Genomic DNA, 23,566 nt, shown 5'->3' with positions numbered 1-23,566 from the left:
AGAGCCCTGAGGTGCTTCTCAGGTAGTCTCTTTGAACAATGAATCAGAAAGGAAAAAAAGCAGCCTCTGAAATATCACCATGCCCAGATTCTAGATACCTAGAACATATTGTTGCCTATTTATAGTTTCAAGCTGTCGGGCAGTTTCACATAATGGAAGTCAATGGTCATAGATAAGCTTCCCTGCTTCAGCTACATTTGTAAAAGTAAGAGAACCTGGTAATGGGAAAGCTCCACCCGTGTCTATGCCAGGGACACACAAATCAGAACGGGAAAGGTCAAACATCTTTATTTCGAAATCAACTGAAAATCCATAGTCTAAGTGTAAATGGGCTGTAAGAGCCAGAAGGCTCCCCATGGCACAAGCCCAGGTTGGGCGGACACCAGCAAATCTTGACAGACCTGAAGAGACTTTGTACCATCAGTCATTGCTGCACAGCACAGCCTCAGATCCTTGCGTGCCGCAGATTTTCACCTATTACTTTATATCTCATTAACAGATTTAGCTTCCAGATCTTGCCTATGTTTTATTTATTTTCCAGCCAGGGCTACAGTAAGGCTTTTACTCACCTCAGCAGGACCACAAGAAATTTCTTTCCTTATGGACAGAAGAGAGAAAACAAAATGCTTTCAGACCTGACGGAGCTAGAGACAAGCAGCAATTATCTGACAAGAGGTTGACACATTCTTCACCGCTCCTGCATAAAACATTGAACAGTGCTTCTCAGGCTCACCTCTCTTTCTAAATTTATTTTTTTCTTCATGCAAGCTGCTTAGCAGTTTGGCAAACTGCTATTTAACAGCATAGGCAAATGTCTTTTTTTCAGGGTATGAACGTACTCAGAAGTAAACAAAGCCCTGGCAAGTCTTTTATCTTCCTTTGACCACTCTTCGGTTCTCCTGTGCTTGCAAGCCCTTCTCCTTCACATGAAGGGCTCAGTTATTCCTCTTCTTGGGCCTAACTCCTCCCAGACAATCCTTCTCCCTGTGAAGGAAAGAAACACTACCCACATCCTACAGCTCTAAATGGAGGCTTTCTCTAAATCAATCTAATTAATCCACTTCCTTGGCACATGACTGCTCGTTAGCCCTGAGCACCTTCATCTGGCCTCCCAGGCCTCACACCACCATTTCTGTGGGCTGCCTTGGAGTGACCTACCCCTTTCACACATCACTTTGAACATCTGTTTTGTCATTGCTTAGCAGAGTTCTCTGATCTCCTGCTTTCTTGTCTAGAGATAATTCTTTCTGATTTTTTTTTCCAGTTTTGTAGCCATTCTCTCTAGTCACTCTTCCAGAGAGGTGAGGGACAACAGTTCTCTGAAGTGAGAGCTTCCCAGAAAGTCTTGGTCTTGCTATGATCCATCCACCTCAGAATTACAAGCCCCAGAAGCCAGTTGGGGTTGAAGGAAGGAAGTTACAGAATAGTGCTAGTACCCTAAATCACTAATAATCACTGAATAGCTACAGTCTCAGCAAACAAATATTAACCTAGAGGTTAAAAAAAAAAAAAAAAGGTCTTTTTCTCCCTTTCTTACAATAATTATATCTAACCCACACATTCTTTGACTGTATTACTTCTTACACTGGTATTTTGAAACACGTTGAAGTCTGTGACTTTATTTGCATTAAGTAATTTTGGATATTAGCTAATCATTGTTGCAATTTACATGCAATACTACAGAGCTGATAAGAGTGAGGAAATGTTACAGAACATCTACTTCTGCTTCAGAAACTAAGTGCTTCCCAGCTCATCAAAGCCCTAAGCATATCAGCACGTTACCTGATCTAACATGCACGTACACGTACACACACCAATAAGCCTAAATCACGATGTCTAACCCCCTAGCTTTAAATAATCATGATGATATGCATACAAATATCTTGCAAGTACTGGAAACAGTAATTCTGTATTTGTCTCTGCAAGAAATTCTGCTTCCACCTCCTTTTAACAGGAACTCATGTGAAGTGAGAGTGATGCTAACCAGTTTCAGAAGTTAAGGTTTCTTCCAGAGACATCATGTTCTTTCCTCAGCACGTTGCCCAGCTGCAATGCTCTAGTAGGGAGATGAAAAATTTGCAAATCCAGTGTCAGATATAATTCCTACATAGTTGTAATTTCCATTTATATTGCAAACATCATTAATGAGGCCTTAAAGAATGCTTCACTGTAAACAGTGGAGGGTTTACAGCTACTACTCTTCAGTCAATGTAAGAACAGTGCATCTGTTTCAGCTGTATGAAGATACATGCACATATTCTTTGTTTCACTTCATACACTCGTGTATAATTTCATGAAGTTAATTCTGTGCGTACTGAAATAAAAAAAAAGGACCCCCCTCTGAAGTTCTCTGTCATTAAATCAAGCATTTTCCTTTCATACAAAGTTTTACGTACTCTTAAGATTTTCTCTTCATCAATACTTTCAACCTGAGCATGGTTTTAAATTATTAGAGGCCATGTTAAAAAAACCAACCAAACAAGATTAATAGAAAAACAGACTGTCACTGCTATGGTAAGTGCCAATACAGTAAAATGGCTGCTTCATTATATTTTGCTACAGTGAGAATTTGATACATACTGACCAACAGGTCTGATTTACCTTTTATAGGTTGTCAGAATTGTATGTAACTGTGATTACATGAACCCATATATCCCTTTTTATATGAAAAAGTATGTTTTGAACAATTTGCTATTACAGACTGGCACATTTAAAATTGCATACATTATTAAATAATAGCTTATGTATAATTTTATTTATTTTCAGAGTTACAATGTTCATGAGATAATCATAGAGCACATTATATATTATTGTTAAACACATTTTTGCCACAAAAAGTTGAGAGCATTAGTAGAAAATCCTATGTCAAGTTATGTGAAAATATTTATCACCTGTAACCATAATTTCATAAAACCAATGTACACTTTAGGTAATATTATGTCAGCAAGTTCCTTCTTTTTGCAAATATCTTTTGCTCTATACTTATGTATGCTTGCATTTAAGAAGTGCGTCAAATGCTTCTCTGGGTGTGTGTTTGCAATGCACAGGAAAAATACGAGTTTACTCCTACGGCAACTGTGATTGTCAACACCACTGGACCCAATAATGGGGAATTACAAGATCTTAATTTTAGCAATTAATTGCCCTCGTATTTCTCCACCTAATGCTGAACATAACATTAATTGGTATTTACCTCCTAATGTTTACAGAACACATTCTGTATATTTCAAAGACATAATCCTTACCAACTATATACTGACATTTATTTCAGTGTCTATTATATAAATTAGGACTCTGTTGATTTCTTATACTGAGGAACAAATGATAGTAACTTTATTTAAACACATGCACAGTACCGTGCACTACAGAATGATGAAGTACTATTTTTTTAATGGATGAATGAATCAATAGAAAAATAGATTTAATAAATCATTAACATTTTAAAGTCTAGATAAAAATGGGAAATCATGCATTTCAAGCAAAGTTTTGTTTTTTTCCTTGTTTGTTTTTTGATGAAATCTCTGAGAACTTAAGACATGCAGAGCTGAGAAGGAGATCACTCTGAACAATGTTAAGACTGCACAAAAAGTTTTGATTGAGACTGTTAATATGCAAGACTGAAAAAAGTTGCCATTCTTGGACTTCCCTTCAACATTAGACAGTGCTGTGCAAACCTCAGACAAATCCCTGTATTATGATTTCTAAGCTGTTAGGAAGTCTCTCAGAGGGCTAAGAAAGAAAAAACCTGAGCAACTGCCTCCCCAAAATTTATGATAAGAAATGTTTTGATTCCAGACAGCAGACTACAAAAGGGGAATAGATAACAGTTTATGCTTTCCTTAAGAGATTAATTTAGGCGCTGAGTAAATTATGGATGGCATAAATTTATAAATAATAATGACAACAAAATTAGATATAAGTTTAATTTTCCAATATTTAGAGTATGTGTCTATGTCTCAATATTTAGAGTATGTGTCTATACGTATCAATTTATGAAACAAACGAAAAGTGAGTATTTACTCACAATTAATTTAATGTTTTTTCCTACCCCAACATTTGTCTGGACATTGCCAACATAACCAAAAGAACTGTAAATTTTCAGAAGTGAGTCTACTCCAGTGAACTTGATTAATTATGCATTAACCCATTTCTCTGAAGCATCCTTCACTAAATCTTTGGTGGGAAATGCACTTTATTAGGCATGAGCTTTGGTCATTTGTGTGCATATGCACTATGCTATCGGTCAATATGCAGAATGATTTAAAGTTTGCCATGTTACAGAGATGTATTGCTCATTAAAAAAATTCTAGTGTTTCAACAAACAACACTGATGGCTAGTTTTGCAAGTATTATCTTCACTCTGAGCACGATCTCCTTAGCCTTATAGTTTTTGCTCAAACTTGCACTGACTTCCAATCATACAAAAACTTATACAAAGGTAATCATGATCACTTGAATACTGCACACGTTGTTAGATGTTTTCAGCAGGTACAGTTACTCACATACATAGGAGTTATCAGAATAAGATATAAGATTTTAATGCTTAGCTGAATTAAAATACTCTCAGGGTAGAAAGAAATTATAAACTAAAAGTACAGGTTAATGAGACCTGTAATAAACTTAACTCTGAAACAGGTCTAATTGGCTATTGATGTAAAGATGTTTGATTCAAGAGATACTATTGAACCTATGGCATATGATCATTCTAGTTGAAAAAGTTGAGATGGAAAAGAGAAAAAAAAATCAAATTACCTATGGCATTCTCTTCCCATATTCCACGGCAGGACTAGCCCATAGATTAGTAAATGGTAACGCATGCAACAAAAAATATGCTGTATCACTTTATGTAAACATCTGCTTTCATCATGCAAAATGCCTACAAAACTGTGACAGTATTTTTTTCTAGTAGCATAGTTTTACATTAGCTCAGTTACAGAAACTGTTAAACCAAAATCCATGATTTTGCAAGTAAAAGATATTCTAAAATTCTTGAAAGATTTCCAGCATAAATATTCCAAAGCCCAACAAAGCTAATTGGTTTTCTAAAAACTAAACTACATAGGCCTATTCCTTGCTGTGGTTCCTTGTTCTTTTGATGATGGAAGAAAAAAGACCAGTTTTTGGAGGAGGTCCCATCAACATGGGGGCTTGGTTCTTGTGAGTAATTTTTATCTGGGGGAAGAAAGAAGAAAAACAGAGTTAACCCTTGAGTTAGTTCAATTCCAAGTATCTGAGATGCCTGAATTATCTTTGTATACAACTTCCAAACCTTCTTCATTTAATCAAAAATGAAAGGAAAATACCTGTATTTTTTTATAAATGTTACATATGTGGTTAAACCAATCTATGTGTAATCATTGTTTCCACAAATACTTTAAATTATACAAGCAATCAATATTAAAAATCATATGCAATAAAATACATGCCAATATATGATTTTACTTTTTGAGTGTGGGATTTATTGCTTGCTGTTGAATATTTTACATATTACAAGATGAATAAGAATTTAAAAGTTGGAAAGGACACACATGCTGACAGACCAAGCTGTTGCCGATTAAGATATGAGCTCTGTCTTTGTATGCTTTATTTATACATCAATTCAAGTTGTACTTCTCTTTTAACACAGGCCACTGCTTAATTTCAAAATAACCATTATGAATGAAAGTCAAAAGTTAATACACAAAAAAGGTCAAAAAAGATGAACTAGCATTCTAATTTGTTAATTAACTATTAATAGAATACACTCAAATATTGAAAAGACTATTTAAAACACTTTGTAAGACTGCTCTAAAGCCACCCGTTTTGATTTCTTTGATATAAAACTACGAATCACCTTAAATGAGACAACCTTAAAGTAGATTATGTCTGCAATTTTCTCTAATTCAAGTCTAAATTAGAGAAGACATTTTATGAATGTATGCTATGCTCAAAGCTAATTGAAAGCAATTATCAAAGTGGCATTTTGTCTGTGACTTTAAGATACATTGTAAGATAATAAATGATTCTCATTATGTAATAAAAAGGTCACATCTTGCCTTTGGGCTAGTGACGCTAAGAGTTTTTCAAAAGCAATCCGAGACATTTTCTTTAGTGAACTACGACTAATACAAGAACCATCACTTATTAAATATCAGTTGTCACCTGCATAGTACCCACATCAGAGATGGGTATTTCTTTCAAAAAGAAACACCACCTCATTAAAAACTGGAAAAATATATCTCTTGAAGTGCATACCTGACATTTTCAAGTTAAAATGAATATCCTTCACTTGTCATTCACTAATAGTAATGAAACAAAAAATGTATGTCACGTGCAGAGGCTCATTAAAATATAGATCAGGACATTTCTTGGGGTGGAAATTTACTTTACAATATGAGGAGACAGAAACATAAAAATCTCAACAGAATCAGTGGGTTGGTTTAACTCTGTTAGAGCCTTTACTTTACTCTCCAAATGCTCATTTCCATGCCACCTTAGTTCATCAGTCTCAAATTTCATCCATGACCTCTTTTTGTCAACATTGTTCATTAGTATCAAATTTAGCATACAGGGTTTTTTTGGCAACCTAGATTAATTTCACACGGATAATAACTCTCACTTTCAAAGACTGGTATCAACATATTTTCTAATGAGAAATTCTGCTTCAGGCACCACTTTGGAAGCCAAATCTGTAGTTGGGGCAAATTGGCATTATTCCATTGATGTAACTTCATATCAGCTGATGATCTGGTCCTGGAAAATCGCCTCAAGGATTTTTGTAACTTTAACATGCTTCATAAGACATATTTTGGGACTCAGGAACAGTGATGACATCAACCTGATCCTGAGGATCAATACATGAAGTAATCTGCAGCTGCTGTGAGTGAATTTTTTGAGAGTCATAAGGGTTCAGCTTATTGCAAGATTTGGCCATGATGTGGCAGTAGGAATGGCCTCAGAGTTTCCTTTCAGAGATAAATCATAGTAATTCCATCTTAAAATGAATGAAAGAGCAAAGCTCAAAAGATGGCTCTAGTATGAAGAGGTGAGGTAATCCTGAGACCCCATACAGATTGCGTGTTGGACTGGGGCTATTCAATGCTGCTGAAGATGAATGCAATTACATATTGAGAAAATGTTTATCATTTGTAATGTTCTTTTTTGGCTTGAGCCATCTGTTTCAGAGACCATGACCTCTTCAGTATGTTGTATCCTATAAGCTGAGATCAGCTAAGATGCCTGAACATGATTAACCACTCATGCGCATGGGGATGGAGTCCTATATGCATTTCTCCAAGACATATTTTCAACTGTTATAAATTGGCACGATTCCAGTGGAGTAAAATATATTTTACACTCTGAAAATACAAAAATAAAGTGTAAACTTAAGGTATTTTTTTTACTTATGCATGGTAGTGGATGTTAACATTGCATTGGTTAACAATTTCTCCTGGTGAAAAAAAAAAAAAAGATTAAAAAATCTTATCTTTGGGTGATAAAAAGAGATCAGTATGTTTGTAATACACACTGGACCATTGCACTACCTTGCCTGAAACAGGCTAATTTCGTCTTTCTCATGTGTCATGGTTTAACCCCAGCCAGCAACCAAGCACCACGCAGCCGCCCAGCCCCCCTCCCCACCCAGTGGGATGGGGGAGAAAATCGGGAAAAAGAAGCGAAACTCGTGGGTTGAGATAAGAATGGCCCAACAGAACAGAAAAGAAGAAACCAACAACGACAACGACAACACTAATAAAATGACAACAGTAGTAATAAAAGGATTGGAATGTACAAACGATGCACAGGGCAATTGCTCACCACCCGCCAATCAACACCCAGCGAGTCCCCGAGCAGCGATTCCCCGCCCCCACTTCCCAGTTCCTATACTAGATGGGACATCCCGTGGTATGGAATACACCATTGGCCAGTTTGGGTCAGGTGCCCTGGCTGTGTCCTGTGCCAACTTCTTGTGTCCCTCCAGCTTTCTCGCTGGCTGGGCATGAGAAGTTGAAAAATCCTTGACTTTAGTCTAAACACTACTGAGCAACAACTGAAAACATCAGTGTTATCAACATTCTTCACATACTGAACTCAAAACATAGCACTGTACCAGCTACTAGGAAGAGAGTTAACTCTGTCCCAGCTGAAGCCAGGACATCAAGACTTTCAGGCAATGCATTTCTGCCCTGGACTCTCAATTCTGCTTCTGTTTTCATACTGGCAGTGCTGCCAGAGTTGGTGCTGTGAGTTTGGGTGACAAGTGACAGTACACACTTTGAGATGGGAAGCAGCACTAAGTGTCTCAGAAAGAGAAATAGTGCTCTAGATGAAAGTAGGACTGAACACTGAAAGTGCTGTATGGGAGACTGAAATGGACCAAAAAAAAAAAAAAAAAAAAAGAGAGAAAAATCTTTAATTACAAGCAACCAAGATTTAGCTTAGTTAAAAATAAAGAAATCACTACTTACAGCTGTAGATAGATTCTGTGTGTGTGCACATGGAGTGTCTAAAGACTAATTTTTACCTTTCAGTTTCTCTTTCATTCAGCAAGCAACCTCATGTCTTTTTTAGTACAAGCACAATTATAAAAGTTTTAAATAATACATATTAAATTTTTGTTTTTCATTTTTCCTAGGTGAATCTGTGATTTACACACATGAGAAAAAGAGATTGCTCAGACAAAAATCCCAAAAGCTGAAACCCTAGCTTAACACATTTTTATGAACTGATGATACCCTGACAAACATACTCATACAAATTACTATGGAATTCTGGAAAATAATTTTTTATTTTCCAGAATAAAAATTCAGTTTTATTGAAAATATATAATAATTTACAGAAAATATGGAGGACATTCTAAACATAAATTAGGGGAGTGCCTGAAGGGCTGCTCGGGAAAAAAACCCTTCTATTTGGCATATTTGGCACAAATTTGTATTTAAAAATAGGCAAAATGAGGAAATAACAAAATTCCATTTAGGGGGAAAGTATATAGCCACATGAATTGCTAAGATATCATGGATTTTTTCTGTAAGCCTGATACACAACATTATAGGCTAAACTCAAACTGTTGAAGCCAATGGCAAAACTCTCATTCACCAACTGACGCCAAGATTTTATCCCATGAGTTCAGGATCACAGAAATTTAAAGGGCTGGTGTACCTAGTAAATAGGTTTAGCAGAAAAATACTGCATTTGCAATTTCAAAATCACCTTTCCAGTGTTAGAAAGTGTGTCCAATGATGTATTTGTGGGAAGGAACACCAGATCTAATTAAAAAAGAGCATAATTCTTAAAAGAAGAGATGGTAATTGCTCCCTATTTGTTGATAGCAAATTTTCTGATAAAGGAGAAACCTGAATTTGTGATACTAAAGACATTTATAAATGCATAAACCAGACATTTATTTGTTTCAGGAGCAGGACGGAGTTTCAAAATATGCCTTGAAGGCACATTAGTACAATGCACCCACTAAATGAAATGCAGTGAGCATGAGTAATTTTAGTGTGATAACTGTATCTTTTAGGTCAATCAGTTTTGCTTTCATACTCCTTTCTCTGCAGTATGTGCTGGTTACCTACGTGTTCCTGACTTCACAGAATGCCTAAACATTTACTACTAAGACAGAACATGGTGCTATAAGTACAGGTACTAACTACAATGCTGAATGAGAATAGAAAACTGGAAACAGATAATCAACTCTGCTTATAATATTTCAATTAATATTGAAGAAAGAAACCCTGTACTTTAAGGACAGAGAGGAAAAACTGGCAGAAAAAACTTCGCAGGTTAGAGCTATTAGTTTACAGTCACTTTGTTCCATGCTATCAGTGGGGTTTGGATGTTGGTAGTTTTGAGGATATGAGCATTTTCCCACAGTCTAGATGCCCATATGCTGCTCCCCTTACAGGAAATGGAGGGATGCAATACCTCTATATCACAGGAGTACCAAAAACTTTTATCTTTCCATAGGTGATCAAGAGCTACACTGGGTATCATGATATGAGTAAGACCTATAGAATGTAGGCAGTACTAAACAAAATTAACCTGTGACTTGCATTATGTGGTATTTTGGCCCAAATCTCTTCACATCTAGACCAGTTGTTTTAAATATAGCTTTACACAACACATCTTTTAAATAAATTTCTTAACAATATTATTGTGCAAAGCGCAATCAAATCTAATCAGTTTGGCATTAATTAAGCTCTAATAATATACTCTAGTCTCTCTCCTAAGTAGTGTGATCCGTTTCCCCTTCACACAGGTAGATTGGAAAACATTATGGTGTCATCATAATTTTTAAACATACCGAGAAAATGACAGAGCTGCAAAATTAAAATAAATGATTAATGGCATTTTTTTCATGTTTTGTACTAATAGGTATCACTGAGGTTTTAAATTAATAGAGCTGTCAAGCTCAGGGTTGTTACAGATCCAGTGCAGAACTAAAATGGAAATTATGTATTCCACAGACACCTAAAGATGACACTTCGGAATATTTTAAATTTTAATTAGTAGGTGCAATTGTTTTTCCCCCCTCATCCCTAAAACCACTGCAAATTAATTGGCAATTAGTCACAACTAATTCTTTTCTTAACAATCTGAACTGGAAAGAAAGATGCATTACATGTTAGAGCATTTGTGTGGGGTGCAGAAAGCACACATGCAGTAAATTGCTTTGTCAATTACAAAGACTACTGTTGTGAATTTAAGAAAAAATATGCATAGGTAAACAAAACTAATTAACATGCAGTGTACCTGTGAGCACAAAAAATAATGCCCAGCTGCAAAATAAACTGTTAGAAACTCAATAAATCACTCTGGCCTCGAAACAGAAATGCATGCACGTTGTTTCTCATAAGGGAAAAAAATGCAGTGTTTTAGTATAATACCAAAACCTTTTTCTAGCGATTGACTTCCATTTATGGGTTAACTATGTACTAATTGTCTAATATTCTACTAAAATCAGCCACCATATCTAGGACCCAGTTCCTCTTTGCTTTAAAGAGGCAGACACAAAAGTTTAAATTCTGCCATTATAAACAACTGATAAGAAAATACTACATTCAGTGACATGGAAAGAAGATACTTTACAGACGCAGTCTAGAATACAGCTGCAGCTTCTTCATGTGGATCTACATAAAAGCAAATCTGTGACTCTCTTTTAGTTTTCTTACCCAGCCCTGGTGTATAGTGATTATTAGTAAAAGGGTTTTTTTTTGTTTTTAGTTCTTGTTTCTCTCTGGATTTAACTACAAAGGTAGGACTTCACTAGGACCTCTGTGCTCAGGCTCAGCACATCTCTAGGGACTAAAGGAAAGGCTACAAAGGACCCATTCATTCATTCAAAATTATTTTTAAGGTGCATTCAAATGATAATATTTTTAAATATTATTTCTGAGTGCCATTATTAAATGGCTTACTACAAGTATTCCTATCAGAAAATAATTCTAAAAATACTATGTGTTTCAGATGTCTATGAAATTATATTTCTGGCCGTCCATTAGGTGGGCTCTGGCTATGGATTTTCATTTTTGTTCCTCCATTTCGGCAATATTCTTGCATCTTCTATAGACATTTCTGTCTTCTACTTTTAATTTAATGTTGCTAGCAGCTTGACACTCTTTCAGATATGACGCCAACCAAGTCAGGAATAGATGAAAGAACTGAAATCACAGTTATTTCTAATTAAGATGGAATATTCTTATGGATTTTTTCAAAACAATGCTAATAATTTATGTAGCTAAATTGAAAGATTACGTTTCTTTAAAAAAAATCCTGATGGCTAAAGCTAGAAGTTTATTGAATTAGCTTGAGAGTCTTTGAAGTTTCATTACTATTAATGACCTGTTTGGAGATCAGGTGAAACCATAGATATCTTTCATGTTGCTATATTTGTCTGGGAGAGCTCTGATAGAATTTCCTCTTCAGCTAATCAGACGAGATGTTTAACATAATATTAACATTATCATCTTTCCTCCTCTCAAAGACTCTTCTATAAAAAACAGTGAAAACAATAGAATTTGATGTTCAGATTCTGCATCTTATTATACCAGAGCAGAGTGACTTTGTCAGACACTGCAGCCTGCATGTGTTCAACATAGTGAACAATTCTGGATGACAGATCTTTAGACCAAGCCACTCACATTTCTAAGTATGCACAGGACCTACAGGAACATATTCCTGCTCTCATCGAGGGAGGCTATGTGTGTGTGCAATAGGAGATCATAACAGAAGTTAAAAATAAGCACATGACAATTTCTTAAGTACCAAAACTGACAGCAGGAATGAAAAATCACAGATCACAGCTTCTGGGGAATCACTGCATTGTCTATTGCATCCCACAGTGTTTTCTTATAGTCCACACTGTCATTTTGGGGGAACATGATCTCTATATGCATAAGAGGGGACAGCTGTCAGCAACTCATGCTACTTGTATAAAACTTTTTTCCAGTCAGAAAGGAGAGGTAGCAAAGATAAACTTGTTGATTCCCTCAATAGGAAATAAACTTCCAAGCCTGCATGTGCAGCCTGCATCCCACACATAACAGGGATTTGATGCAGAACTTGTTTTCCTTAATATGCGTAACAGAATAGCAGGAGAATTTTGATCAGGTTGAAGTCAATTTCTTGAAAAATTGCTTGAAAAATACTCTCATTTGTATCAAAATCTGAAGCAGAAACAGAGGAGGACATCTGAGCTTAACCACTTGCACCTTGAGCCAGAGTTGATTCAATACCTGCGAATTGTATGAATTTATTTCTCACTTAGTCTCTGTAATTTTTATAGGTCAGTCCATAAAACTACTGAACTTCGATGACACTGAAGTTCCTGAGATGATCATACCAAAATAAAACATGTGTTATTTCAACCTTCTAAAAGACAGCTAGAGAAGGAGGGATAGCAATTTTTTTTTAACAATAGCTTTCTGGCTGGAGTACCAAAGAATCAAAAACTTGAGACTCAGCTGCTGTGTCTAACTGATGCACACAACCTGTGCAACATAACAAGGTGCAGGGGTCTCTCCCCTAGAACTAGTGAGATGGTATATCCAAGCAAGCCAGTACTGTGTGGAGACGGTAGCTTCTGTCCTTAAAGCCATATAGCTAGTAAACTAGTAAGCACCTTCCCTCAGCAACCTGATGTGAAACAAGAGGTAGCACGGGAATGTCCCCCCATGTCTCAATGCATGATGTAGGAGTGCCAGCATCTCTGTATATGAGCCTCAGTTCCTTGTAAGAGCTAGGGAAAGAAATTTCCTAAGAGGGGAAATAGAAGAAAAATCAAACTCTCATACGTTTCCTAAGGAACTAAACTCGTCGATTTCTTTATCTGATCATCACACTTTTTTACATTTAAAAACTGGTCATTAATCATTTGCTTTCAGGTAATTTTGGGAGAAAGCTGCAGTTTTGCCTCCAGAGAAGACAAAAGCTCATGATTCTTATATTTGTCTCCTCTTTTTTTTTTCTGAAATTTGAGTTATTGCAGGTTCAAATAATTGGCTACATAGTTGGCTACACATAAGAATTTATTTTTATTTTATGATTTTTTTCGGACTCTGGTTTTGGATACACATCACTGAGATATCATCCTGGTACTTTTGTAATCAAATACATTTTGGCTTCCAAACAAAGACCTCTCTGAAGCACACAGTTAGAAATCCAATCTTAAACTTTGGTTGAGAGAAAGCTAATATCCACTTTTGTCATTGTCTCAGGAGGAATTCCTAGCTACTTTGCAGAGAACTTCAAGGAAAAACTGTAGTGTAGTTAGAATTAGTGGGGAGGGAAGAGGTTGGACCATACATGTTTTTTCCTTTCCAAGATGTAGAAAATAGAGCAGGGTAGATATACTATAATGCAAGGAGCAATTACAATAAATACATTAAGCTCCCCAGCAGAGAAAAAACGTTTCCTGAAAAAATGGATAATATAACATAAAATAATAATTCTGTATCTAAATTCATAGAGGAGCAGTAGTCTAGACAAATAGTTCATCTATTTTCTTCTCAGAGGAAATAAATACATTCAACAGTATGCTTTTCTTGTGTAACAAAAAGTCTGTTCTCTTAACAATGGTACAGCAAAAAGGATGGGTTCCACAGAATAGTATATGCCATTTCTATCCCCTTTAAAACGGTACTTCAACTGGACAGCAGTAATTATCAGTAATAATTTACTGTTTCCTCAAGGCAGTAATTGAAATGTAAGAACTGTCTCTTTTTCCAGGTCTGTCCTCAATCGTGCAGGCAACCTCTGCTAGCATTATCAATCAGATAGCAGGGATTTTGCACAGAGCAAGCAATCAAGACAAAAAAAGCACATGTTATTGCCAGCATCCTTCCATAAGTTCTCTTCTGTCATCTGGCAACTGAAAAATTACATGTCTTTTTTTTGAACACGTAACTGCTGGGTTCAGTACTATTGCTCTGCACCGAGCCATAGCTGTAGAAGAGGTAAAGATAATGATATCTCTTAACTCCAAAAGGTTTCCTGGAATAAATCTTGTAAAAGCCCCACTGTTCTGCCTTCACACAGTGTGTGTTCACATGGTTCTCCTCTTATTGCAGCATCTGAGCACTTAACAGAGAATTTGAGTTCAGGCACTCTCCCTGCTGTTCAGCTGTACACTATGGTGTATCTGGCAAACATGAACTATCACAACCCTTTTATTTCATCCTAACCTACACATTATCAGCTGCCACACCTTACTGAAGGTGCTCCCCTCTACTTCTTTGTGTAGCCTTTAATTTTATTACTGACACAAAGTTCATGAAAGTGATCCAGTAGCCTGGTTTGGAGAATTACTCCCATCTGTAGTGGGATTTCTTCCTTGTCACATTACTGTTTTGTCATACTTACAAGCTGCAAGGCTACAGCAATTCACCTACTTAAAAACATGGGTCTTATTTAGGAAAACAAAATTAGTAAAATTGTATATTAAAACATGCTACTAAGACTACATTCAACAATAAAGAGCTTAAATTTCTTCAATATCTTCTCCAAATGCTTGGTTAGCCTCTACAATTTATCAGAGAGATGAGAATGGAGAGTTCTTAGAGCCACACCTTTCTTGTGTTGTCTGTAAACAGTTACTCAAAGAACCTCCTGTGAGCAAGCTCCTCCCTATCCTATCCTATCCTATCCTAACCCATCCCATCCCATCCCATCCCATTTAATTGCTATTTACCTGCCCTCACTTCATATGCGTGGGCACTGAAACAAGAAACTAAATTTCCTTTATTTCTCCTTTAAACTGTAAGGATTTTTTAAGTATTAGTTCTATTGTATAATTCAATCAGCACAGTCAAGACTTCAGCTTTCAATAAAACATCCTTGATATGAACTCTCAAAAGCACAATGGAAAATCTTCCTAAATTTTTAAAGAATAATTTGTTGCTTTATACAGTTTAGCATGAAAACTAACAGTGGCTCTTCCTCAGCAATATGGACTATAAATCTGATACATCATTATAAATAAATGATCACATTGGGTAAAGGGATGCTGGGACTGCACCCTTTGAGTATTTTCCAAACTTTTGAAATAAATGTCTTTTTATTCCATCCTAACCTGTGGGAAAAAAACAGCATGATAAATTGAAAATGCAGTGGGTGTTGAACCATATAATAGTGTGTGAAGATGTTACTTAAGTAAATTGAATTAAAGCTGATGACAATGGTTGTCTTTTAAACTGAAAGTTTCTGTTTCTATCATTGAAGAAGTGAAAGTAAATAAATCAGTTAATATTTCTGACTACTGTAATTTTTGTTACTAGTTTAAAAAGTTCCTAAATTTTTTGTTCAGCACTCTTCCCAGAGTATCCCAGTACCCCCGGTATTCCCAGTATCCTTACCGTGCAAGGGGTTTGCATCCAAGGTTCCCCATCTATCTGCATAGGCAGAGACTTGCTGGTCCTAAAGTGATATATTTCATAGTATAAGTAGAAGTAACTAGACAGAATTGATAAATGTATTGTTAAGGAGAGATATATGTGATAGCACACACATATAATCCTGATTTACCCCTAAGCTTCTATGTAGCCTCCAGTATGACCCAACATGCTTACAAAAGTAACCTAGTCACTTAGTAGGCTTAGTCTGATTTTCAACACACAAAGCAAAACCACTGCAAACATTCACACATCTTGCTAGTAATACACAACTCTCGCATGGGAGAATAGTCTGTAATTTGCGAAATAAAGAGTGAATTATTCAAGAACTTCAGGAATAAATCTTATTAACTGAAAAGACAAAAGAACCTCTGCTATTTGTTATAATTTAGACTGACTACTATAAAGGAAGTAAGAAATTCATTTTAGCTCTGTCATCACCGTTTATTAGAACCATAAAAGATGTGTTTAGGCTTGTGTCTAACTCTGGGTTAGACAGAGCACTCATATAACATGAGAGTTGTACTATATTCAGAGTCTTTAACATACCATGTTATAAATCTAAATTGTATAAAGGGGCACTGATAAAGCTATAGCCAGTGTTCCCTGTCTAGTTTTGGATACCACATTAAGAAAAGTATAGATAAATGAGAAAATAAATAAAAATAATAATAATAATAAAAAAATCTTTCTGGGTCTTTTCCAAACCTGTATTTCTGCATTATAATAGTTTGCATATGAGACTATTAGAAATAACGTGGAGTAGATAAATCTAACAACAGAAAAATGAATCAACTGAGCGCTCACGTTGGTCAATGGAAATTCTGGTTTGGACATTATTTGAAAATGACTAACAGTTTATGGGATTATCCAATGTCATCTATGGCCATAAGTGGAGGAAGGGAAGAATGTTCAATGAGCTCTCACTTTATAGGTTTGGAAGGGTTCTGAATCTTTTTAGCAATGGTCCTGCTGATGTGGGATTATAAAAATTATCTCTTGGTATCCAGAGAAAGTTGGAATGTCTCTGTGATCTTATTTCTCTTCCTCATCCACATGAGAAAGTACTTTTGAAGTCAACATCACGCAGTCATTGAGAAGAGTCTCAAAAATATGCCAGCCACTTTGGCAAATCCTACTTATTTCCTTGAAGTTTTTATTGATGATCTTCTGGTTTATGCTCATTTTAGGCTTTTGGGGGTTTATAATTGTATAGCTTATGATTTTATTAAAATTTTGGAAAATTCTTCCTGTGAAATTCTTCACTGAGGAAGAGTTGACCATCTCTCTCTTTTCCAGTCCTTATCTAATCCGAAAGTTAGAATAATTATTTTCTCCTTGAGTTCTAATCCAAGTTTCCTCTATTGTGAATGTTCTGGTCACTATTAGCATAGTAAGCAATAAAATACAACTAAATTAGCGTGCTCCACCATTAGCACCTTACACATTGCAACACATTTATTAATAGTGACTTGTCAGTGTTCAGTAAATAACAAATAAATTAAAAACAGAGCACTTTGACTTCTACAGATCAAAAAAATGCTTTACAAATACTAATTACATGCTACTATTCCCTGGTGAGGCATGCATTATAAATGGGTTAAAATGTGTCAAAGTAATGTTAAATGACTTTTTGCTCAAAATTGCACGGACTGTATGTCAATAACAAACCCCAAGATGTTCATGCCTTACTCCTTCTGCTCCAACTGCTTGACAATGTTTCTTCATAGGATGAAATGACAGTTGAATACAACATGTGAGGACTGAATATAAACAACCTTTTTCTTGTTTTTGACACATTTAAAGAAAGGAAGATGTATGGGCATAGAATATGGATGGAATAGATATATTTCGTATACAAAAATTATACTTTCACAAAAAATAAGTACAGTAGAAAGAAAGTGAACTGATAATATATAAAACTTTACTGTTTCACTACAACAATGCAGTGCAAATTAAAGCTGCTGATACCTGATGACAACAGATGAGCACTGGGCAAGCCGTCTTCCAGCACTTTTCAGACCTGTGTATATCTGTCCCATCTCCATGGCTCCTTCCAGACCAACCACTTCCATAAGCTGGTCACTTAGATCTGAAAATTTGAAAAAACCACGTTTTATCTGGACAGCATTTTGACAAATCCTGACCAGCAAGAATTGTCAGAAGACCAGCTGATAATAAAAGATGTTGAGAACAGAACTGGCAAAAATGATGATTCCTAAGAAGTGATTGCAGCTTTAAGGCTGGACACATCTGGGCCTGTTGTCACACCATTCTAAAATATCCTGACCAAAATTATTCTAAAATACAACAATAATCTCCATGGATTATTTTAATACATACATACTGAACGAATAATCTTATTATATGAGAAAATAGGAGAAACTCCTTCATTTAGATTATCTGACACTCATAGAATGAGAAGTTTGCACTTTAAAAATTTATGCTGACCATTGTTTCAACAGATGTAAAATCTGGTAAAGTCAGTGCTCCAGACCCTATTGGATTCTCTTCTGTACAATTCTGTCCAGACAACATGTAGAACTCTAATTCAGCCTTTGTGTGCATGCATTACAATAGTCTTTAATTATGAGACCACATATTATTTTTTGCATTGGATCTTTGTCTCAATCAGTGCATAAATTTAACGCAAAAAGGGCAGACCCCCCCCCCCTTATATCAGCAACTATTTCTCTAGCTTTGTAGTACTAGTTTGCACCCAGTTATATATTTTTGTTTCACTGTTTTTTGATTACATAGCATTTTGGCATTATACTTTAAAAAATATTTAAATAAATAATGTCTCTGGCAAAATAAATATTAGTTTGCTTGACTTCAAGGTGCAAGGACTAATTCTGTCTAGAATTTCAGATACAGAGATACAGCCAGAAACCTAAACAGTAATATAGTAGTCTGACTTGAGAAGCAACCAAGCAAGGTAATGAAATATCCAGAATCAACTAGTATTATGTCTACTGAGATTCTTTTGACTCCCCTTGTCTCACTAGGGTGTTTTGTATGAAATGTTTTATATGCTCCTGTTTAAATACATGTTGCCAAGACCAGATGGACAAGAAAAAGAAACATTTTTTTTAGCTGTATATTATGTGTGTTTTCTAGACTGGCTGCTAATATCCATGTTTCCAAAAGGTACACTATTCAGTGAAGCACAGCAATGAGCTAAAATGTTAGAGTCTATCATCACATGGAATAAATGAAGAAAGAAGAGCACACTGCTCTTTGTATATTTTAAACCTTCAACCTTTAATGAAGGTAAAATTTCATGGTAATTATCATATCTATGAGACTAGTCCAAAGTTTCAAAGGGAGTCTTTTCCGTTCACTTCTTTGGGCTTTGAATGAAGGTAATTAACTGAAAGAAGTACTGTGATAGGAGGGGAAAAAAAGAGTATTAAAAGCAAATAGGATTTATGGTCTGGATTATTCTGCTTCCAACCAGAAAATCTGATACTATCCAAAGCCTTCATTTTTCTTCTTATACTTTCTTAATATTCTTTGCTATTTTCATTTTCTTGTCACAGTGAAATCAGTTCCATGTAATATAAATGAAGCAAAAATAAACCCTATTCTTTCCTATTAAGGAAAAACAATAAGATGGACAAAATATTAAAATATACAATATGATTAATTTTAACTATACATTTTTATAGTTTGCATACCTGTACACATGTAAACCCAATTTTGTATGTCTTGCTTTCTGCTGAATTGTTCTCTTAAAATGTTTTCCTTAAGTTACTCACTTTTAAACTTAACTCAGTTTTAAACAAATTCTGCTTTTCTTCATAGCCATAGGGATTTAAATGGGAAAACCCTACTCATTTGCAAAAGCTATTATATCATAAAAGCACACAGAACTTTATAGATGTACGGAATCATTAAAATGTTTCCAGCCAAAGAAAACATCAAACTCCTATTCACTGGGTTGTTAGAAAATTATTATTTTTTAAATGGGAGAATAATTAAGAACAGATTTTTATTACTGACAGCTCAGGCAACATATGCAAGATTCAGAATAGTGACATTTGCAGTGATATAAATTTGATGCATCATTTTTCAATAGCTGTGAGATTAGTGCCAGTAACAGCAGGTAACTAAGGACCAAATCCTGCCCTTTGATCTATATCACATATCTTGAAAAATGGGGTATATTAAACATTGGAAGATAGAACTGAACAATATTCTTATCTACCAAAAAAGTGAAGCCTTTTCAAAAACTTCACATTTGCAGTGGCACTTTCCCAAAGTGGGGTTATTTTAGGCCAAATATGAATATTTTTAGAATCAAGCTTAAATTAGACATAACCTTCCTTCAGAAGCAGTAAAAACTAAACCAAATGTAACATGCAATTATCGACTTAGGGTTAGTTTGCACTCCTGCCCTTGCTAATATATGACCTGATGCTTTTGCATAGTTACATCCATTTCAACAAATCCTTGAGCTATATTGACTTTGACAAGAACTCAGAGTGAGCAAAAGTGGAAAAGGGAGTGTGTATATATTAGTCCCATTCTTCAAAGATGTTACATGGCTATAGGTACACTGGTTGAATATAAAGGGTCAAGACATCAATGAATGGATTACATTTGTTCTTAAAAGGTCCCCACCAAAGACTCTGAAAGAGACTAAGCTGTATTAAAAGAGATCAGGTCTTCTATTAAATTAAAAGATAGGAAAGGGGAAGTAATTCTTCATTCTGGTGGAAGGTTATCACTGCTTTCTCAGAAAGATCTCTGCTGGCCTCTGGACTGCTCAACATATACCCCTAAATAATCTGGAAATTGAAGTAGACAGTGAGTTACTGAGGATTCAGTGAAGTAAAGCCAAAAGCCAATTAGAAAAAATGTTTAGGAATTTTACAGTACTGAGTAATGGGGCTATACAAAGGCAGAAAATTCAATACATATAACAATTCCCATGAGGGGAAACACAGCTAACTACATATAATGAGCTAACTACAGATATATAGACTGTTATATGCATATATATTACATTTGAAAATAAATATAGGGGGTGTGTGTCTGTGTGTATATGTCCGTATATACAAGCATATTTATTTTGCTGGGCTACAATTAATACTGTCATGCAGGAATTAAGATTATAGAGTTACTGTTGCTACTTCTATGAAAATACTAGCTCAATGCTTAATAGTGATCAAATATCATCAAATATTATCATCAGTACATCCATACAGTATGGAGTTTGTAGTTCCGGTCCACTCAGCAATGCACAGGAAGATATAAAATAACTGGAAAAGACAGAGTAACAAACATGGTAACAAATATGGAGCAGCTTCTGTATGAAAATAAATTAGACTAGGACCCTTCAGGAATTAAAAAGAGATAAATGGAGGAAAGATGTGAAAATAATAAGTGCCATGGAGTAGGTGAAGACAGTACTGTAATTAAGTATTTCTCAAAATGCAAGAACTAAGGAGTTTCATAGCACGTCTAGAACAAGCAGGAAATCCTTTTTACATAATACTTTGCTATATTGTGATACCATACTAGACTTTGGAATTCCCTAAATCACAAATTATTATGTATTTGGTAAGGTATCTTAATGGAAGAATCACTCTTTTTGCTCTCTTATGCTTTATTTCTAATCATGCAATACAGGTTGGTGTTAGAGGTCAGATACTGAGCCACACAAACTTGTGGGTTGACCTAGTATCACTGCTTGTGTTGTCTTCTTATACATCTTATAAACTGTAGACCAGAATAATGAATGCTGCTGTTCACTAAACATCATTCATCATGTAAAATAGCTTATAATGCGGACTTTTCCATGACATGTATCTCAACTGTGTTTGAGACCTAATTCAGAAAGTCACTTCTTTTCAATCTTCAAATTATATTCTAAAGTTACACACTCACGTGTGCATCTGTGTATGGCTCTACCAATTATAGAGCAAAACACGTATCTCTTTTTAGGCATGTTGTATTTCTTCTGCATTCTACAGATTTTATTTTAAAGAGAAAATAATCAACTGGTGACTGTACGAATAAAATTTTCCAATGCATGCTTCACCTATTATAACCAGTTTTAGGAGGTTTACGTTTAGGAAACTAAAGGTTAGATTTTCAAAAAGAATTTAGCAGCTAACAGCGAACAACAGCAACTACCAGATACTGAGCAGCTTTTTGATCTAGCCAGGTCATTTAGTTGCCTAAATGAGCGCTGAAGCCTCATAGGTAAGCTGTCATGGAGAGCATCTCAGTATTAGTGCATTAGGAAAGTGTTTTTTGACTGGTGCCTTGGGGTTCTTGAGTCTGTTTGTTCTACTTTGAGCTCTGTGAAAGAGCTGAAGGCTCTCGCTTGTTTTCTATGTGAATGAGCCATTAGAGTGTGTGGGAATGTTTTCACAGCACCATGCCTCTCCTGCCCTCTTCCACAAACCAAAGTACTTCACGTGTCTCCTCATATTAGCCCTGTCAGTAAATAAAGCCAGCTCTCCCAGGAGAGCGCTGCTGTCAGCAGATGGTGACTAGCATGCAGAGGGGCATCTGACCCCTTGCACTCATTCCTGATGGGGAGATAAAGTCACTAGGGAGATGACTGTCCATTTCTTCCCATCAGGCAGCAGGAGAATGAGAAGTCCAAACAGAAACTCGTACAAGTGGCAGACAAAACACTGTACGCGAATATAAGCCCTTTACAGCACTTCCCCAAGGCATGAAGAAACACACTTGGAGACTTTAAAGTTCTGTAGTGAGGCGTTTACGTTATCCATTAGCTTGGCATTAGCTGAACGCTTCAATATTCAAAGTGAACACACAAGAGAAAAACACATTTGGAATTCATCTATGAAGATGTAGCAAGGAAAGCAAACTGGGGTAGGGGGTGGGAAGAAGCACGGTGTGATTAGAAATACTGATTTACATAGAGAACTTTCCCTCTGTAATGGAACTGGTTTTGATATCCAATTTATCTTTGCAATATATAAATATTGCTGTCCTGGCAAAAGATTGAATGACTCTATTATAACTTGGGGTTACTGCACTCACTCAGGCACATTTGCATAAAACCACTGTTGGTCAGTGGTAAATCTGTCTCTGGCAGCAGTTTGTCTTCGAAGAGAAGGGGCTCCATGGCTTACTAAATGTAATCAAACCCTAGTAATCATCACACTGGAAATTTTTTGGTTCCAGTTAAAATACTGGATAAGAATTTGAAAACTGGTATGATGCCAGAGGATCCTTGAAAAACTCCTGAGCTCAATGCTTTGCACCACACGAATGCTTCAGAATCTTCCTAGAACATGGTATGTATTAAATCTACAGTTACCTATTATGCAGGAATGTGGGGTCACTTCCATATGCAGGGATAGGAACTGCTGTTGTATAAAATGCTAAAAATGTCACAGTATTCTCCTGATTTCAAATGAACGGCTTTTTCTAGATTCCTGGTTATGAGAAATCAGTAAATCAAAAGCAATCTGTACATCCTGGTTTTTCTTATGTTTTGCTTTAGAGAAGCTACCTGAAGTAACATGTGCTTCAACATTTATATTTTTTTATTTAAGAGTTGTACCTGGAGGTCCAGATGATGTCAAGGCTCTCTTTTGTTACTGATTCACAGACAAAAGACAGCTTGTCTCCAAGAATTTATAATACAAATAAAACAGACAAAGCATTGGGGAAAAATAGTATTATTATGTCAATTTTACAAAGTG

General features: G+C 35.7%; 1 protein-coding gene across 6 annotated transcripts in view; it reads right to left on the bottom strand.

Moving 5' to 3' along the window:
• Positions 1-2,733: 2,733 nt before the first annotated feature.
• DGKB (diacylglycerol kinase beta) overlaps positions 2,734-23,566 on the bottom strand; it is a 366,387-nt gene continuing 345,554 nt past the window's right edge. For all 6 annotated transcript variants that reach the window (XM_069774198.1, XM_069774191.1, XM_069774183.1 and 3 more), the window contains 3 exons: positions 17,844-17,964; positions 15,837-15,897; positions 2,734-5,172 (listed from right to left, as the gene is read on the bottom strand). In XM_069774198.1, coding sequence (XP_069630299.1) covers positions 5,065-5,172; positions 15,837-15,897; positions 17,844-17,964 — 290 coding nt within the window. In that variant the 3' untranslated portion in view covers positions 2,734-5,064. The remainder of the gene's footprint in view (positions 5,173-15,836; positions 15,898-17,843; positions 17,965-23,566) is intronic.

This window comes from Haliaeetus albicilla, chromosome 2 (genome assembly GCF_947461875.1).
Source record: "Haliaeetus albicilla chromosome 2, bHalAlb1.1, whole genome shotgun sequence".
Lineage (NCBI taxonomy): Eukaryota > Metazoa > Chordata > Aves > Accipitriformes > Accipitridae > Haliaeetus > Haliaeetus albicilla.
This window is presented reverse-complemented; position numbering and strand designations above follow the sequence as displayed.